Source organism: Gastrolobium bilobum, unplaced genomic scaffold (genome assembly GCF_033153095.1).
Source record: "Gastrolobium bilobum isolate Gb01-03AN ecotype WA unplaced genomic scaffold, APGP_CSIRO_Gbil_v1 utg1211, whole genome shotgun sequence".
Taxonomy (NCBI): Eukaryota; Viridiplantae; Streptophyta; class Magnoliopsida; order Fabales; family Fabaceae; genus Gastrolobium; species Gastrolobium bilobum.
Genome location: NW_026898913.1, coordinates 625,885 through 644,548, shown reverse-complemented (window position 1 = coordinate 644,548; position 18,664 = coordinate 625,885). Strand labels below are relative to the sequence as shown.

At 40.4% G+C, this 18,664-nt stretch overlaps 3 protein-coding genes across 3 annotated transcripts; 2 read left to right on the top strand and 1 right to left on the bottom strand.

Annotated features, from left to right (window-relative positions):
- Nucleotides 1–2,361: 2,361 nt before the first annotated feature.
- On the bottom strand, nucleotides 2,362–10,600 carry LOC133285378 (uncharacterized). The gene is made up of 3 exons (XM_061482587.1): nucleotides 10,494–10,600; nucleotides 9,894–10,400; nucleotides 2,362–2,461 (listed from the first exon to the last, which is right to left on the bottom strand). The coding sequence occupies exons 1-3, from the start codon at nucleotides 10,598–10,600 to the stop codon at nucleotides 2,362–2,364; spliced, it is 714 nt and encodes a 237-aa protein (XP_061338571.1).
- Nucleotides 10,601–14,604: 4,004 nt separating this feature from the next.
- On the top strand, nucleotides 14,605–16,142 carry LOC133285377 (acidic endochitinase-like). Its single transcript, XM_061482585.1, has 2 exons — nucleotides 14,605–14,622; nucleotides 14,925–16,142. Exons 1-2 carry the CDS (start codon nucleotides 14,605–14,607, stop codon nucleotides 16,140–16,142), a joined length of 1,236 nt encoding a protein of 411 aa, XP_061338569.1.
- A 269-nt stretch (nucleotides 16,143–16,411) lies between these two features.
- LOC133285376 (cysteine-rich receptor-like protein kinase 10) lies at nucleotides 16,412–18,047 on the top strand. Its single transcript, XM_061482584.1, has 6 exons — nucleotides 16,412–16,451; nucleotides 16,592–16,803; nucleotides 16,866–17,076; nucleotides 17,162–17,399; nucleotides 17,486–17,636; nucleotides 17,739–18,047. Exons 1-6 carry the CDS (start codon nucleotides 16,412–16,414, stop codon nucleotides 18,045–18,047), a joined length of 1,161 nt encoding a protein of 386 aa, XP_061338568.1.
- Nucleotides 18,048–18,664: the final 617 nt, after the last annotated feature.

Genomic DNA, 18,664 nt, shown 5'->3' with positions numbered 1-18,664 from the left:
TACCCGCTACACCCTCTTCTTGTGAAGGAGGTGGAGAAGGCGTAGCAGTGTGAGGAGGAGGAGTGGGTTGCCGGTTCACAGGCCTAGGACCCCTCAACGTCCTCAACTCGGTCATCATCGCGGCCATAGCATTCCGCGAGTCTGCATTTGTTTTCATTAGATTTCCATTGGCTTTCCTGCTAGCAGCCAACTCCCTCTGAACGGCTGCAAGAGCTTCAGCCACGGGATCAGGCCGCATGCCCGTTGCCCCACGGCCACTTCTGGGCCTCACAAGAGCAGCCAAAACAGGTTCTGGCTGGGCATTGGTGTTTGATGGTCCGGGGTTGTTTCGGTGCCTCGTCATGTCACTACACATGTTACACAAAGAAATGAGTTGATCAGGCCCACACTTAGTGATCACAAATGCAATAATCATAAAGAGTACTAAAACAACTATAAAGCATCAAACACTAAGCATACACAACAATAGCTAACAGTTATTCCCTACGAAACTGCTCTGATACCATAAAATGTAACACCCCGTTCTACAATCGGTTTGTTAACATCGCATTATGATATTAAACGCAATTACAATCACAAGGGTTCAATTAAAATACGGATAAATTTTTCATTTTAAAACATGCCGAATTTATAATGCCCAACTGCGTGATCATAACCATATTACATTGCGGAATAAAATGAATTAAGCTTAACATCATACTCTTACATCCTTAGACCAAAGGTTATTAATTGTCTTCTTCTAATCGTTAGCTACGCGTGGCTTCGAACCGCGTCACATTTGGAGCACTGTAGCTCGCGTTATGACAAATTAGAGCAACATCAGTGTATGTTGGGCACAGGCCCCGCGCGCTTCAGCGCGCTACGGGGCGCTCAAGCGCGCATCATCGGGCGCTAAAGCCTCCAACTGGGCGCTTAAGCGCAATGAGGCTGAGAACATCAGGTCTTTCAGTGTAAATGGGCGCTTAAGCGCGCACCAGGGCGCTCAAGCGCGATATCCTGGGCGCTTAAGCCCCCACTCTGGGCGCTTAAGCCCGTGGAGACAGTAAAAATTCCACCAATCCGTAGCGAAGAGCGCTTAAGCGCAAACCAGGGCGCTCAAGCGCGAGGAGGCAGTGAGAATTTAGCTCACACAGGGGCAGCAGGGCGCTCAAGCGCGCTCCAGGGCGCTTTAGCGCGCTTCCAGGAAATTTCACAATCTCTCCTTTTTCAAGTCCAAGTCTAGGGGAAGATACATCCCCATTCCAAACCCCAATTGTTCATGCCTCAAAACTTAATCCTAGCACTTATCCAACCTCTCCTCATGAGATTTAGCTAGAATTTGGGCAGTATAACCTTTGTTTTCTCAACGTTTCCCAATTTAAACAAAAGGTACCTAATTGATTCTCAGCCCAACCAATTCAATAACTCAATACATAAAAAAACATGCATATATTGAATTTCAAGTAGGCATCATTTACAATTCATATTCATTACAAATCATGGCACTTAGCTTACAAAACACTATGATCATTCCCTTGGCTCCCATCAACAAAAGAGATGACCAAAGGCATGAGCATAGGCTAAGTCCATTCCAATATACAAATCATAAATCTATCATTGCCTATTAATTACAATTCTATACATGTTAGCTACAAAACAACATGTATAATCTCAAAAAATGCAACACTTCATACATATGCTAATCCAGATATGGCCACTTGCCACTGGTGGCTCCTGCAGCATCCTTACCTGAAAAGGGGTCCCCACAACACGGGGTGAGATATACGAATATATCCAGTAAACCAGGGGTCCTTGGAGCATCTCTCCACCCCACAGTTCCATATCAGTGTAATAGCAATAACAATAATAATGCAGTAAATACATATCTATGCAAAGTGCAATAACATCTCCAGGAGAAATCCCTCGAGCTCTCAAGCTGTCCTAAGGAAACTCAGATGCAAATAGTCCTACTGGCCTGCTAACTACCAAGTATGATTTACGCATCGTCATGCAACATACCAACATGGGAAACACCATCCTATGCCACACCAAATGCATACATATACGTATAACAAAGCATTACACTATTTCATTGCATTTATATACATTATCAACAACCACTGCCCTTTTAGGGCTTGGTGGAACAATCAAGGGAATTACACCCAAGGTCCGAAGGCTTACCTCAAGCTTTAGTCAACCTTTGTTCCCACCAACCGGTTCCACAATCAATCAACTTTGGTTTCAAGCTATGGTTTACATAGCACACACCTACATCCAGGTGTCATAGCATCAATCATGCAATTCAATGAATATCTACATATATTCATCATCAATACAACAATACCACACCACAATTGGCGTGGACTTACCTATCCCAAAGAGCTAATCAAGCTCCATTGCTTGCTCCAACGGTTGGTCACTCAATGTTGGTCCAATTGCCTCAATCCTAGACAACACCAAGGCATAATCAACAACCAACCATCTATCACCAATGCAAGAAAACTCATAACCAAGTGCCATATTCTTGCAATTTTTCAAATATACTCATTTAACTATCTAAGCTCATTTTCACCGATTAAATGTCATTCATAGCATTTTTCATAACATGTACTAAGTCTCATTCTTCCTAGAACATAGCTAATTCAACTACATTTCATCAAAATCCCAATTTACTATTCATAAACCCTAACTTACGCAATTTCAAGGAATTATGAGGTTCAAGGGGTAGAATCTTACCACCAATGGTTGCCCAACCAAGCAAGGAGCGTTCCTCAAGCTCCCAAGGAGGTAGAAATTCCCAAAACCCCAAAATCTCACAAAGGGCCGAATTTTTGAGAGGCAATATCTCTCTCCACAATGCTCCCTACTAAGAACCAAGCTTAGATTGATGATGAGGGCGAGATTCTAAGCGATTTAGGCTTTTGAATCACTCCAATCGGTTAAGATTTGTTCTCTCTCTCTCTCTCTCTTCCTCCCTCCTTTCTCCTTCTTCTTCTTTCTCCTTCTTTTGCTTCTGTTTCTCGACGGGGGATTGGGGGGAAATGAGTCTTCTATTTGCTTTCTAAGTCACTTACTTAGTTAAGTGGCTTATGTGGGTATTGGTTCATCTATCTATTCAACTCCATTAATTACCAAACTTTACCCAAAAGTCTTGAATATCATTCTAGGAATATTTATATCTTTATTTTTATATTTTGGGCACTTTCGCCAGTATCCATTTATACTCCTTAATTTTCACTGAGTACACTTTTTAACTCCAAAGTGACTCAGATTCATTTAATTAAGCCTTATACTTAATTTTACTCACTAAAACATGCTTAATTATTTAATTACATGTAATTTGCTAATTAATTAGGTTAGGGCTATTATAACGCGTTATAGAAATTCAAAAAAATGTTCAAATGTTGCGTTGCGTTGAGTTTTTAGTTCCAACTATTAGATTCGTTAGATTACAATTACCATTTTATTGAGTTTAATATAAATATTTGGAATATCTTATGTTTCTTTGCAAAATTTATGAATATTATAAGTTTAGATTATTTTTTTTGTTAAATTATTGAATATTAAATATAATACACACTACATAAATTAAAAATATTATTTAATATCAAAACGTGTCGAAATCTAACATTTTCACCCCGTTCTAGAACCGGATTGTTATCATTGCGTACGACATTAAGCGCAGCTACAATCACATGGTTCAATTAAATTCCGGATAAATTTTTCTTTTTAAAATGTGCCGAATTTAAAATAACCAAGGGTGTGATCATAACCATATTTTCTTTGCGGAATAACGGGACTAAACTTAATATTATATTCCCTGTATATTAGAAAATACGTCGTTGAAGGTCTTCATCTCTTTAATTATCCATTTAATTCTACACTGCTTTTATGCTTCCCATATTATTGGATTTTTCATTAGCTACGCGTGGGTTCAAACCGCGCTCAAATCGGAGCACCGTAGCCAAAGTTAGGCATTTTCTAAGAAAATGAGTGCAAAATCTTCAGGACCCCGCGCCCGTAGCGTGGGATCCACGCCCAGAGCGTGGGCAACCAGAAAGTTGGCCCCCCCAGCGTGGGAGTGGCGCCCTCAGCGTGGATGCTACTGTCTGGTTCTGTAATTTGGCGCCCCAAGCGTGAATCTGGCGCCCCAGGCGCCATCCACAGGGCTGGGTGACCCAAAACATGGTCATTTAACCTACCTATGGTTTTCCACTCATAACTTGAGCTATACTCACTCAAATTACACCATTTTGGTCTCTATGGAAAGCTAAGAGAAATGTCTACAACTTCTATAGAGACATCAAAGTCCAATTCCATCACATTGGGTATGAAAATTGGTCAACCGGACATGATGTCTTTGTTTTCTCAATATTTCCCAATTCAGCACTAGGTACCTAATTTAGTTTCCAGTTCAATAATCCAATACTTAATGAGCATACATATATTGAACTTAAAGTAATCATTAATTACAAATCATGTTCATTACCATTCATGGAACTTAGCTTACAAAACACTATGATCACTCCCTTGGCTCCCATCAACAAAGGGATAACTAAAGGCATGAGCATAGGCTAAGTCCATTCCAAATAAACAGAACATACATCTATTAATTGTCTATTAATTACAAACCTATACATGTGAACTACAAAATGACATATATAATATCAAAAGACAGGATCCTCATGCATCACTACTAGTCCAAGTATGGCCACTTGCCACTGGTAGCTCCTGCAACATCCTTACCTGAAAGGGGGTCTCCATAACACGGGGTGAGATATACGAATATATCCAGTAAACCAGGGGTCCTTGGAGCATCTCTCCACCCCACAGTTCCATATCAGTGTAATAGCAATAACAATAATAATGCAGTAAATACATATCTATACAAAGTGCAATAACATCTCCAGGAGAAATTCCTCGAGCTCTCAAGCTGTCCTAAGGAAACTCAGATGCAAATAATCCTACTGGCTAGCTAAACTACCAAGTATGATTTACGCATCGTCATGCAACATACCAACATAAGGAAACACTATCCTATGCCACACCAAATGCATACACATACGTATAACAAAGCATTACACTATTTCATTGCATTTATATACACTATAATTACCACTACCCTTTTAGGGCTTGGTGGAACAATCAAGAGAATTACACCCAAGGTCCGAAGGCTTACCTCAAGCTTCTGTCAACCTATGTTCACCACCAACAGGTTCCACAACTAGTCAACTTTAATTCCAACTATTATTAGCAATTTCACCTACATTAAGGTGCCACAGTATCAATCATGCCATCCAATGAATATTCATATATACTCATTAATACCACAACAACTCTACATCACAACTTAGCATGAGCTTACCTATTCCAAGGAGCTAATCAAGCTCCATAGCTTGCTCCAATGGTTGATCACTCACGGTTGGTCCAAATGTCTCAATCCTAGACATCACAAGGACACAATCATCAATCAACCAAGCCAAACCATGGAGCATAATTGCAAGAAAACTAACAACCAAGTATCATATTCTTGCAATATTCAAAGTATAGTCACATAACTATCTAAGCTCATTTTCACCGATTAATCATCATTCTTAGCATTTCTCATAACATACGATAAGCTCCAATACGCCTAGAACATAGCCAATCTATTAACATTTCATAAAAACCCTAAAACACTATTCATTAAACCCTAGATCATGCAATTTCAATGGATTATGGGGTTCAAGGGGTAGAATCTTACCACCAATGGTCACACAACCAAGGATTGATGGCTCCTCAAGCTCCAATGGAGGTTGAAGCTCCCAAAACCCCAAACTCTCACAAAGGGGCGAACTTTGAGAGGAAAAATCTCACAACACAACACTCCCCACTAAGAACCAAGCTTGGATTAATGATGAAGGCGAGATTCTAAGTGATTTAGGCTTTTGAATCTTCAAATTTGGTTGAGAATAGCTCCCTCCTCTCTTTCTTCTTCTCTCTCCCTTTCTCCTTCTCCTTCTTCTTCTTTCTTCTCCTTTCTGTCGACGGTTTTCTTGGGGGTTTTGGGTTTCTTTTGTGTTGTTTTATCACTTAACACATGTTAAGTGGTAACATGTGGGTATTAGTTCGTCTATCTATTCGACTCCATTAATTACCAAACTTTACCCAAAAGTCTGGAATATTATTCTAGAAATATTTACAATTTTATTTTTATATTTTGGGTACTTTTGCCTACACCCATTTATACCCCTTAATTTTCACTGAGCACACTTTTTAACTCCAAAGGACTCAAATTCATTTAATTAAGCCTTATACTTAATTTTACTCACTAAAACATGCTTAATTATTTAATTACATGTAATTTGCTAATTAATTGGGTTAGGGCTATTATAGTCACCCCACCTTTTAGCGATTTTGTCCGCAAAATCAAGAACATACCTGTCCTTAAACTCAGGATACTGCCGGAGAAGCTCATCTTCCCGCTCCTAAGTGGACTCTTCAGGCGTCCTTCCTTCCCACTGGACCTTCACCATAAGAATGAATTTATTTCTCAGCCTCTTCTAATCTCTTTCGAGTATCTTCAGTGGCCCAACAGGAGTCTTCAAATTCTCCCGGATCTCAACATTATCAGGTTGAACCACATGAGAAGGATCAGCTACATATTTCCTCAGCTGAGAAACATGGAATACATCGTGCAAATTTGCTAATTGCGGAGGTAAGGCAAGCTGGTAGGCAACCGGTCCTACCCTACGAAGAATATGGTAGGGTCCAATAAATCTCGGACTAAGCTTCCTCACTCCCAGGGCTCGTCCAACACCCGTAACCGGTGACAGCTTTAGGAATACATGATCTCCCTCCTCAAACTCTAGAGGCCGGTGCTTGAGATCACAATAACTTTTCTGACGGTCCTGAGCCTTTTTCAGACGATCCCTAATCATTTTGATCTGCTCAGTAGTCTCCTGAACAAAATCCAATCCAAACCGCTATGTGTCTCCAACCTCTGACCAACAAGTAGGTGTCCTACACCTGCGACCATACAAGGCCTCGTAGGGAGCCATACCCAGACTAGCATGAAAACTATTATTATATGAAAACTCAACCAGCGGTAGATATCGATCCCATGCAGTACCCTGCTCCAGGGTGCAAGCCCTCAGCATATCCTCCACCGTCTGAATGGTCCTCTCAATCTGACCATCCGTCTGTGGGTGATAAGCAGTGCTCAGTCTCAACTGAGTGCCAAGAGCCTCCTGCAATGCTCCCCAGAAGCGAGAAGTGAACTTCGGGTCCCGATCACTAACAATGCTCTCAGGCACCCCATGAAGCCTCACAATCTCCTTCACATAGAGCCTAGCCAATCTCTCAGCAGAGAAATCTACCCGAACTGGAAAAAAGTGTGCGAATTTTGTCAACTTATCCACAATCACCCATATAGAATCATAACTAGCCTGTGTTCGCGGCAATCCCACTACGAAATCCATGGAGATACTCTCCCATTTCCATTCAAGAACATCTAGAGGTTGCAACATACCAGAAGGCTTTTGATGCTCAATCTTGACTTTCTGACAAATGAGACACTTAGAGACAAATTCGGCAATGTCTTTCTTCATACCAGGCCACCAGAAATTAATCTTTAGGTCCTGATACATCTTTGTAGCTCCCGGATGAACTGTGAAATGACCCTTATGGGCCTCTGTCATTACTTCCTCCACCAACTGCCTAGGTACAACAACACGACCCTGATATAATAATATATCCTCATCATTGCAGGATACACCACTTTGACCTTTCAGTCGTTTAGCACTTTCATTCTGCAGTCGAGCTTCTTTAATTCTGGTCATCAGTTCATTTTCAATGCTTGTAATTTCGATGCCACAAATTCTACATGGAAAGATTTTAGATAATTGCATATCTCTGAACTTCTCGATCACATCATAATCTCTAATTATCATGCTTGCTAAGCTCACAGATTTCCGGCTCAGTGCATCAGCTACAACATTAGCCTTGCCAGGATGATATTTCAATTCAAAATCATAGTCTTTTAGGAAATCGGTCCACCGTCGTTGTCTCATATTCAATTCCTTTTGATCAAACAAGTACTTCAAGCTCTTGTGATCACTGAATATGGCAAACTTCATTCCATACAAGAAAGGCCTCCACTGTTTCAATCCAAAAACAATTGCAGCAAGCTCAAGGTCATGGGTCGGATAATTTTCTTCATGCGGTTTCAATTGCCTTGATGCATACGCTACCACTCGCCTATCCTGCATCAGCACACAACCCAATCCCTTTTTAAAAGCATCGCTGTATAACTCAAATTCACCTTCCGGATCGGGAAGTACTAACACCGGAGCAGTCGTCAATTTCTCCTCAAGGCTCTGGAAACATTCTTCGCATTCCTACGTCCAAACAAATGGAGTATCCTTCCGGGTCAAACGGGTCAATGGAAAAACCATGGCCGAATATTCTTTAATAAATCTCCGGTAATAGCCAGCCAAACCTAGAAAACTTCTTATTTCCGTTACCGTCTTGGGTCTCTCCCAATCAACAACTGCCTCTATCTTGCTAGGATCAACCGCCACTCCATCAGCAGAAATAACATGACCCAGAAATTGCACTTGAGAAAGCCAAAATTCACATTTAGAAGGCTTTGCATACAACTGTTTCTCTCTGAGAATTTCCAACACAGTTCTCAAGTGACCCTCATGCTCTTCCTTACTCTTGGAATATATCAGGATATCATCAATAAACACAATCACGAATTGATCCAGAAACGACTTAAATATGCAATGCATATAATCCATAAACACCGCCGGAGCATTAGTGAGTCCAAATGGAATTACTTGATACTCATAATGTCCATATCTAGATCGAAAGGCAGTCTTCGGAATATCTTCCTGCCTAATTCGGATTTGATGATAACCCGACCTCAAATCAATCTTTGAGAAAGCACAAGCACCCCTCAACTGATCAAGCAAATCATCTATGCGAGGGAGAGGATAATTGTTCTTAATGGTAACCTTATTCAACTGACGGTAATCAGTGCACAATCTCATGCTACCGTTCTTCTTCTTAACAAATATAACTGGTGCTCCCCACAGGGACACACTTGGCCTGATAAACTGCTTAGCCGAAAGCTCCTCAATATGCTTCTTTAACTCGGCTAATTCCGGTGGTGACATCCGATACGGAGCCAGAGAGATAGGCCTCACACCAGGCAATAGATGAATTGTGAAGTCAATCTCTCTATGAGGTGGAAGTTGCAGAATTTCATCTGGAAACACATCCACAAACTCCTTCACCACGGAAATAGTGCCAATCTCCTCATGACTTCCGCCTACTAAACCCCCACAAAGACATATCCCAATGCCCCGGCCCTCAAAGCCTTTCTAACCTGCAACACAGATAGATATGGGGAAGAACTAGTAGCAGAATCATCAGCAGCAAGCACAATCCTTTTACCACAGCAGTCTATCATAGAACAGTTCTTTGACAACCAGTCCATTCCCAAGATAACTTGAAGGCTGATCATAGGTAAACAAATAAAATCCAGCACATAATCTCGGCCTTCATACTTGAACTCAACATCTTTACATAACACGGATGTATAACACTCCTCTCCAGTAGCAGTAACCACTTTCATTGGAGGACGAATGTCGTACATTTGCAAATTTAGCCCAACGACCATAAAATCGGACATATAGGAGTGTGTAGCTCCTGAGTCAAACAACACTTCAACATCCATATTATCAATATAAATTGTACCTTTCACTAGATTCAGATCCTTCTCCGATTGTTGACGGTCCATGGTATATACTCTACCAACCGTCTGAGACTCTAGCATAGGTGGAACAACAGAGACAGGAACAACAGTAGCTTGAACTGCCATAGTCCTCGCTTCATTCTGAGGACACTGCCTGGAATAGTGGCCGGACCTTCCACATTTATAGCAAATGACTTCACCTGTAGAACACGGACCTCTATGCTCCTTACCACAACCTTTACACTTGGGAGGAGGTCCCCTATCAACAAAAGTCTTTGGAGTTCCGGGCTTTTTAAACAAGTCTAATGGACTATTCACATTTAGCTTCTTGCCTTTAATCTTCTTGTTCTTCCAATAACTTGAGCCCGTTGCTCTATTGGAACTAGGTGTCTGGGCCTCAGAAGGCTTCTTGATCTGTGACCCCATGTATACCTCTTCCACCTTTCTGCACTGATTTACAAATCTACTAAATTCTCGAATGTCACAGTTTGACATCTTCCGAGACATCTTTTCGTTCAGACCCCATTGGAACTTGGAGGTCATTTCAGCCGGAGTGGGTAAAGCTCTCCCATAATTGGCGTATTTCACCAACTCATTGAATTTAACAAAGTATTGGTCAATTGACATCAACCCTTGTTTCAAATCATTAAATTCATTCTGCTTCTGCTCCCTAGCCTCCCTAGGGAAATAGTTATCCAAGAACAATGTCTCGAACAACCGCCAGGTGATTTCCCGGCCTTTAGCTTCTAGGGGCTGTACGGTATTAGTCCACCAATTCTCTGCTTCTTCTTCCACGGAATAGATTAACTTCATTGCGTCAGGGCATCTCATCACCCTGAAGATTTTCTCCATCACCTGGAGCCATTTTGCTGCAGCCATTGGATCATAACCCCCCTTAAAAGAAGGAGGTTTATGTTTCCGAAAAGCCGTCAATCTCCTCTCTTCCGCTTCATGTTCATCAACATGAGCGCACGGGGCCTGTGTTCAACACCCTCTTGTGTTGCTTCAAATTGTCATAACTTGGGCTACAGCGCTCGAAACGAGGCGCGGTTCGAAGCCACGCGTAGCTAATGATTAAAAGAAGACATTTAATAACATTTGGTCTAAGGATATAAGAGTATGATGTTAAGCTTAATTCATTTTATTCCGCAATGTAATATGGTTACGATCACGCAATTGGGCATTATAAATTCGGCATGTTTTAAAATGAAAAATTTAACCGGATTTTAATTGAACCCATGTGATTGTAACTGCGCTTAATATCATAATACGATGTTAACAAACCGGTTCTAGAACGGGGTGTTACAGTTAAGTGATAAAACAACACAAAAGAAACCCAAACCCCCCAAGAAAACCGTCGACAGAAAGGAGAAGAAAGAAGAAGAAGGAGAAGGAGAAAGGGAGAGAGAAGAAGAGAGAGAGGAGGGAGCTATTCTCAACCAAATTTGAAGATTCAAAAGCCTAAATCACTTAGAATCTCGCCCTCATCATTAATCCAAGCTTGGTTCTTAGTGGGGAGTGCTGTGTTGTGAGATTTTTCCTCTCAAAGTTCGCCCCTTTGTGAGAGTTTGGGGTTTTGGGAGCTTCAACCTCCATTGGAGCTTGAGGAGCCATCAATCCTTGGTTGTGTGACCATTGGTGGTAATATTCTACCCATTGAACCCCATAATCCATTGAAATTGCATGATCTAGGGTTTAATGAATAGTGTTTTAGGGTTTTTATGAAATGTTAATAGATTGGCTATGTTCTAGGCGTATTGGAGCTTAGCGTATGTTATGAGAAATGCTAAGAATGATGATTAATCGGTGAAAATGAGCTTAGATAGTTATGTGACTATACTTTGAATATTGCAAGAATATGATACTTGGTTGTGAGTTTTCTTGCAATTATGCTCCATGGTTTGGCTTGGTTGATTAATGATTGTGTCCTTGTGATGTCTAGGATTGAGACATTTGGACCAACCGTGAGTGATCAACCATTGGAGCAAGCTATGGAGCTTGATTAGCTCCTTGGAATAGGTAAGCTCATGCTAAGTTGTGATGTAGAGTTGTTGTGGTATTAATGAGTATATATGAATATTCATTGGATGGCATGATTGATACTGTGGCACCTTAATGTAGGTGAAATTGCAAATAATAGTTGGAATTAAAGTTGACTAGTTGTGGAACCTGTTGGTGGTGAACATAGGTTGACAGAAGCTTGAGGTAAGCCTTCGGACCTTCGGTGTAATTCCCTTGATTGTTCCACCAAGCCCTGAAAGGGTAGTGGTAATTATAGTGTATATAAATGCAATGAAATAGTGTAATGCTTTGTTATACGTATGTGTATGCATTTGGTGTGGCATAGGATGGTGTTTCCCTATGTTGGTATGTTGCATGACGATGCGTAAATCATACTTGGTAGTTAGCTGGCCAGTAGGACTATTTGCATCTGAGTTTCCTTAGGACAGCTTGAGAGCTCGAGGAATTTCTCTTGGAGATGTTATTTCACTTTGCATAGATATGTATTTACTGCATTATTATTGTTATTGCTATTACACTGATATGGAACTGTGGGGTGGAGAGATGCTCCAAGGACCCCTAGTTTACTGGATATATTCGTATATCTCACCCCGTGTTGTGGGGACCCCCTTTCAGGTAAGGATGCTGCAGGAGCCACCAGTGGCAAGTGGCCATACTTGGACTAGTAGTGATGCATGAGGATCCTGTATTTTGATATTATACATGTTGTTTTGTAGCTCACATGTAAAGGATTGTAATTAATAGAAAATTGATTGATGTATGTTTTGTTTATTTGGAATGGACTTAGCCTATGCTCATGCCTTTGGTTATCTCTTTGTTGATGGGAGCCAAGGGAGTGATCATAGTGTTTTGTAATCTAAGTTCCATGAATGGTAATGAACATGATTTGTAATTGATGATTACTTTAAGTTCAATATATGTATGCTCCTTATGTATTGGATTGTTGAGCTGGAAAGCTTGATTATATACCTAGTGCTAAATTGGAAAATGTTGAGAAAGCAAAGGTTATGCTGCCCAAATTTTAGTATAATCCATGAGGAGAGGTTTAATCCATTGAGGCTTGTCATGGGGATGCCCTTTTCCCCTAGTTTTGGACTTGAGAAATGAGAGAGGGAGAATTCCCTGGCAGCGCGCTCAAGCGCCCAGGAGCGCGCTCGAGCGCCCTGCTGCCCCTGTGAGAGCCAATGCTCTCTGTCTCCTCGCGCTGGAGTGCCCAAAGTGGGGGCTTAAGCGCCCAGGATTGCACGCTTGAGCGCCCTGGTTTGCGCTTAAGCGCCCTTCGCTGCAGAAAGATGGGATGCTTACTGTCTCCGCGGGCTTTAGCGCCCAGAGTGGGGCTTAAGCACCCAGGGTTGTGCGCTTGAGCGCCCTTAGCCACTGAAGGAGGAGATGCTTCTGTCTCTGCGCGCTAAAATGTCCCAAATGGGGGCTTAAGCGCCCAGGATATCGCGCTTGAGCGCCCTGGTGCGCGCTTAAGCGCCCATTTACACTGAAAGTCCTGATGCTCTCTGCCTCCGTGCGCTTAAGCACCCAGATGGAGGCTTTAGCGCCCGATAACGCGCGCTTGAGCGCCGGGTAGCGCGCTGAAGCGCACGGGGCCTGTGTTCAACACCCTCTTGTGTTGCTTCAAATTGTCATAACTTGGGCTACAGCGCTCCAAACGAGGCGCGGTTCGAAGCCACGCGTAGCTAATGATTAGAAGAAGAAATTTAATAACATTTGGTCTAAGGATATAAGAGTATGATGTTAAGCTTAATTCATTTTATTCCGCAATGTAATATGGTTACGATCCCGCAATTGGGCATTATAAATTCGGCATGTTTTAAAATGAAAAATTTAACCGGATTTTAATTGAACCCATGTGATTGTAACTGCGCTTAATATCATAATGCGATGTTAACAAACCGGTTCTAGAACGGGGTGTTACAGTAAACATGTGATACATTATGAGTTTTGATGTGAATATGAGCTATTTATGGACCAAATCCTTTGCAAAGAATATATCCACCAACGAGTCAAATGACAAACCACACTAACTGAACCGACATCCCATCTCAACCTAAACCCTTAAGACTCAAGTTGTACGAGTCTCTTTTGCACTTATATGATACTCACTTGGAAGATTTCTAATTGATGTGGAACTTCATCATTATTCACGGTTGACTATTTCTAACAAACATATCCTAGAGAAATTCTCGTATTTTTTTTCATAGTACTACGCTACGCATGGAATGCATAACTATAAAAGCCGATAGAATAAATATTGTATGGGAAAAATGTGTATCATTTTAAAAGATAAAGCTGTGTCATGTTAAGTAAGAGAAAGAGATAGATAAAGGAGGAGAGAGAGTGGACAAAAAAATATAAAGATGTGGATCCCACCTCTTTGTGAGAGTGAAATGACATCAGTTGTGTCATTTAAAAGGACAAACATTTTTCCCATATTGTATATCATTTAATAATTTTTTTTTAAAAAAAAATCAGTTCGAAGTAATTATGAGAATTTCTCCTTATTTATTTTGTCCTTTCTCCTCATCTTCTTCTCACTCTTTCTTATTGTTTTTCAATGTATCCATCACACGTGTAGCTAATTTCCCATGTGTTCATAACAAAAACATCATAATTTTCATCAAACTGTAGTATACTTCGTTCTTAGTTTAGGTTCATCAAAATCATCGTAATTAATTGAATCCCAAAAATTGGAAGATTGTACCTAGGAAAACATTACAACATAGGTTGGCTATGGCTTGTCCCCCAAAACACCCCACTTTTTGTTTAACAAGCAAAACTTGGAAGTTTTGGCAATTTGAACAAAACGTCAGGCGGATATAACATCTATTTCACCTACGTTTCAAACGAAAATGAAAAATGTTTCAGTTGTAATTCCACATCATACTCGGACGAGTTTGATTTCATTGGTTTGAATCCACACGGTCAACTATATTGCAAAGCCTCTGTATCTTGCAGCAGTGACAACCCTGCACAAGTTAGTGGATGCGTGTGCATGCATGGTGATCATTGGTCAGTGATCAGTGATCACTGTATCAAGGTGGAAAGGAAATTAGGAGTTGGTGAGAGAGCGTGGAAAAAGAGACGAAAGGAAGCAGAGACGTGAATGGATTTGCAACCACAAGGTTAAGGACAACAAAATGGGTAGCAGGTGATGTTGGGGTCATAACAGAAACTGAGCAAGATGCCCAGAATTCTCCTATTGCTATTCCTCATCCTCCTACTCCAACTTGAGCACTCTGAAGCGGACGATATTGCCATTTACTGGGGTCAAGACTACTTTGAGGGAAGCCTTACTGAAGCATGTGCAACAGGAAAATACAACTATGTCATTATAGCCTTCCTTTGCACCTTCGGGAATGGCCAAACCCCTCAAATCAACCTGTCAGGTCATTGTAACACCTCTACTAATGGGTGCACTGAAATTGGGACAGACATTAGGAATTGTCAAAAGCAACGGATCAAGGTCATGCTCTCCATTGGAGGAGAAATTGCGAACTATTCACTAACTTCCTCTGATGATGCTAAAAATGTCTCAGATTACTTGTGGGACAACTTCTTGGGTGGCAGCTCGTCTTCACGCCCACTTGGGGATGCTATATTAGACGGCATTGATTTTGACATAATGAAACATACACCATACGTGGATGACCTTGCACGTTACCTTAAGTCACACAATCAAACTGTGTACTTATCTGCAGCACCACAGTGCTTATTTCCTGATGCACAGTTGGGTACGGCCCTTACTACTGGCCTTTTTGACTATGTTTGGGTACAATTCTACAACAATCCTGCATGCGATTATACCCAAGGAAATTTCAATGACTTTGTGTATACTTGGAAACAATGGACAAAATCATTAAAGGGGGAAAAAATATTTCTGGGATTACCAGCAGATTCAGCATCAGCTACAAGTGGTTATGTTCCAGCAGATGCATTAATATCCACGATACTACCTGCAGTAAAGGCGTCACCAAATTATGGGGGTGTGATGTTGTGGTCAAGGTTCTCTGATAGAAACAGTGGCTACAGTACCTACATTCAAATAAGTTCTCTGTGCACAGAGCAAAGCCTTACCAGATGCAGGAGCCGTGACAATGGCTTCGAGGAACGTTTAGGTTACATGTCCACAGCTGGTATTGAAGTTTATGATGAGAGCATTGGTACACACTGCTGTCAGATCATATGTAGGAACAACTGTTCCTGTGTAGCGTATGCCCCAACAAATCACATTAACAATACTGGATGCCAGATATGGGGCGAAGGAATGAAATTCATTGGAGCTTCTGGGGAAAAATCACAGCCAATCTACCATATTAAACACAAAGGTGTATCCAGATTCCCAAAAGGTTGCTTTTCCTTCAACAGTTTCATTTCCCTACGCGAGTAAGAAAAATAAAAAGGGTTCAGACTGAATATACTTGAGCAACAATAAGAAGCAATCACAATTAATAACATATACAGGTTAATAATTGGCTCCAAATCTGTTGGTAATATCTCGTTTCTTTCGAAGTATTTTCAGGTACATGGCTAGGATATAAATTAACAATACATAAGTAATAAACCCTATAACTCTCCATCTAAAATTGTTTAAGCAATATTTTTCCAAGTTGAAATTATCTTCCTCTGAGTTGCAGAAAACAGGTGGTACTGGTGGAAATGGCTTATCATTGGGGTGGGAGCAGTGCTTGCATTAACTGTGATCTTCTATTTAGGCCGAGCCTTGTGGAGAAAATACAAAGAAAATGGTAACTACCGCATAGAAAATTTTAAATACGGTTTATCAGTTTAAGCCTTTAAGGCCTCTTTAAATCTTATATTTTCATGTCACACAACTAGCGGATAGAAAAGTGATGCAGAAGAAGCTATTACATGAGATTGGAGGTAATGCAATGCTTTCGATGGTGTACGGAAAAGTCCGAAAAAGTAAGAAAAAGGATAAGACAAGCAATGAGGTCGAAATATTCACTTTTGAAAGCATAACTGCTGCCGCAAACAATTTCTCAGCTGCTAATAAGCTAGGAGAGGGTGGTTTTGGTCCTGTTTATAAGGTAATATCTGCATACTTAAATTGAAAACCATCTCGATAGGAATTGATATAATGACATTTCAGGGAACATTACGTGATCGGCAAGAGGTCGCAATAAAGCGACTTTCTAAAAGTTCAGGACAAGGGCTGACAGAGTTTAAGAATGAAGCTAAACTCATGGCCAAACTCCAGCACAATAATCTCGTAAAGCTTTTAGGGTTCTGCATCCAGAGAGATGAAAGAATATTAGTATATGAGTACCTGTCTAACAAGAGCTTAGACTTCTACCTCTTTGGTAGGCTGTCTTTTATCTTAACAAAATTAAGAATCTGGAAATGTTAGCATATAGCATATTAATCAGCATCCTTACTTCAAAACAGATTCAACTAGAAAGAATTTGCTAGACTGGGAAAAACGCTTGAACATCATTGGAGGCATAGCTCAAGGACTTCTTTATCTTCACAAGTATTCAAGACTAAAGGTGATACATCGGGACCTGAAAGCAGGCAATATATTACTTGATGAAGAGATGAATCCTAAAATATCTGACTTTGGCTTGGCTCGAATATTTGGTCCAAGAGTATCAGAAGAAAAAACAAATAGAGTTATTGGTACATAGTAAGTTTATAAATGATCATGCATTTTCAAATTCTTGTCTTCTATACATCTTTATCAAACATCCTTTCATGTTGCTATATTTGCAGTGGTTACATGGCTCCAGAGTATGCAATATGTGGTGTTGTGTCTATCAAGACAGATGTATTTAGCTTTGGTGTGCTGCTTTTAGAGATTCTTAGTGGCAAGAAGAATCGTTGTCGTTATCATTTGGATCGCCAACTCAACCTCATAGGATATGTATGTTTCACAAATGACTAGTTCCTAAAATTTATACTTATCAGTGTCCATGATTAAGAATTTTATTTTATTTTTTTTGTGTGGATGGTGGGACTCTTGTAGGCATGGCAGCTCTGGAATGAAGGTAGAGCTCTCGAGCTAGTAGACCCAGCATTAAATGAATTAAGTACTCAGAATGAAGTTTTGAGATGTATTCATATCGGCCTATTGTGTGTACAATACCAAGCAACAGATAGACCTACCATGTTAGATATTGTCTCTTTTCTATCAAATGATACAATACAACTTCCCCAACCACAGCAGCCAGCATTCTTCAACAATGGGGTAGCGGATGAGTCAGTACTTCCGTACAGCAAGCAAGAACATTATTCCTTGAATGATGTAACAATTTCTAATATTTATGGAAGATAACTGTATATTTATGTAACAATTAGTGTTACATTATTCCTTGAATGATGTGAACCCAACTAGATATTTGCATTTACGAACACATACTTCCACTGTAAAATCTTAAGAGCAATAAATTCTCAATAAGTAGAAACAATTTCAGTTATAAAAGTGTTTTAGCGTGTATAAATGACAAGTATAATGCTTTCATGATTTGAGAAAAGGCTGAGCGTGATGCAGTAAAATATAAGGTAAATCAAAATACTCTGAAGCGGAAGACTAATCAGAAAGGAAAAGCAAAGTAGCTCCCTGAAATGGCTGCTTCTATCTAGGGGTTATAATATACAATAGCATTGACAGTCTGATCACAAACATATAACAGATAACAGATCGAGCATTAAAAGATCACAGGGCATGAATTGAAACAAAAAATAGAAAAAGGGGAAGAAAACAATCAACAGATCATTAATGGAGCAAAGCACGAATGAGAAGAAAATAAATTAACAAATACCAGATGAATGAGGAGAGCACCGAAGCATGAGGTGTGAGCAGAGTCAGAAGAGTTGGAGAGGAAATCCCTGAATGAATTGAAGTATTGAACAATGAATTCCCCAAAATCATGAGTTGCCATAAAGAAGGAA

What these genes read in the sequence shown, in the direction of transcription:
- LOC133285376 (XM_061482584.1), top strand. Translation starts at nt 16,412, where the DNA reads ATGGCTTATCATTGGGGTGGGAGCAGTGCTTGCATTAACT. An exon ending in GTTTTGGTCCTGTTTATAAG is followed by an intron (nt 16,804 to 16,865) that starts GTAATATCTGCA and finishes ATGACATTTCAG; the next exon opens with GGAACATTACGTGATCGGCA. An exon ending in AACTCAACCTCATAGGATAT is followed by an intron (nt 17,637 to 17,738) that starts GTATGTTTCACA and finishes GGACTCTTGTAG; the next exon opens with GCATGGCAGCTCTGGAATGA.
- LOC133285378 (XM_061482587.1), bottom strand. Translation starts at nt 10,600, where the DNA reads ATGGCTGCAGCAAAATGGCTCCAGGTGATGGAGAAAATCTTCAGGGTG. An exon ending in GAAGAAGAAGCAGAGAATTG is followed by an intron (nt 10,401 to 10,493) that starts GTGGACTAATAC and finishes CTATTTCCCTAG; the next exon opens with GGAGGCTAGGGAGCAGAAGC. An exon ending in ATTTGCTATAAATGTGGAAG is followed by an intron (nt 2,462 to 9,893) that starts GTCCGGCCACTA and finishes CATTGGTGATAG; the next exon opens with ATGGTTGGTTGTTGATTATG.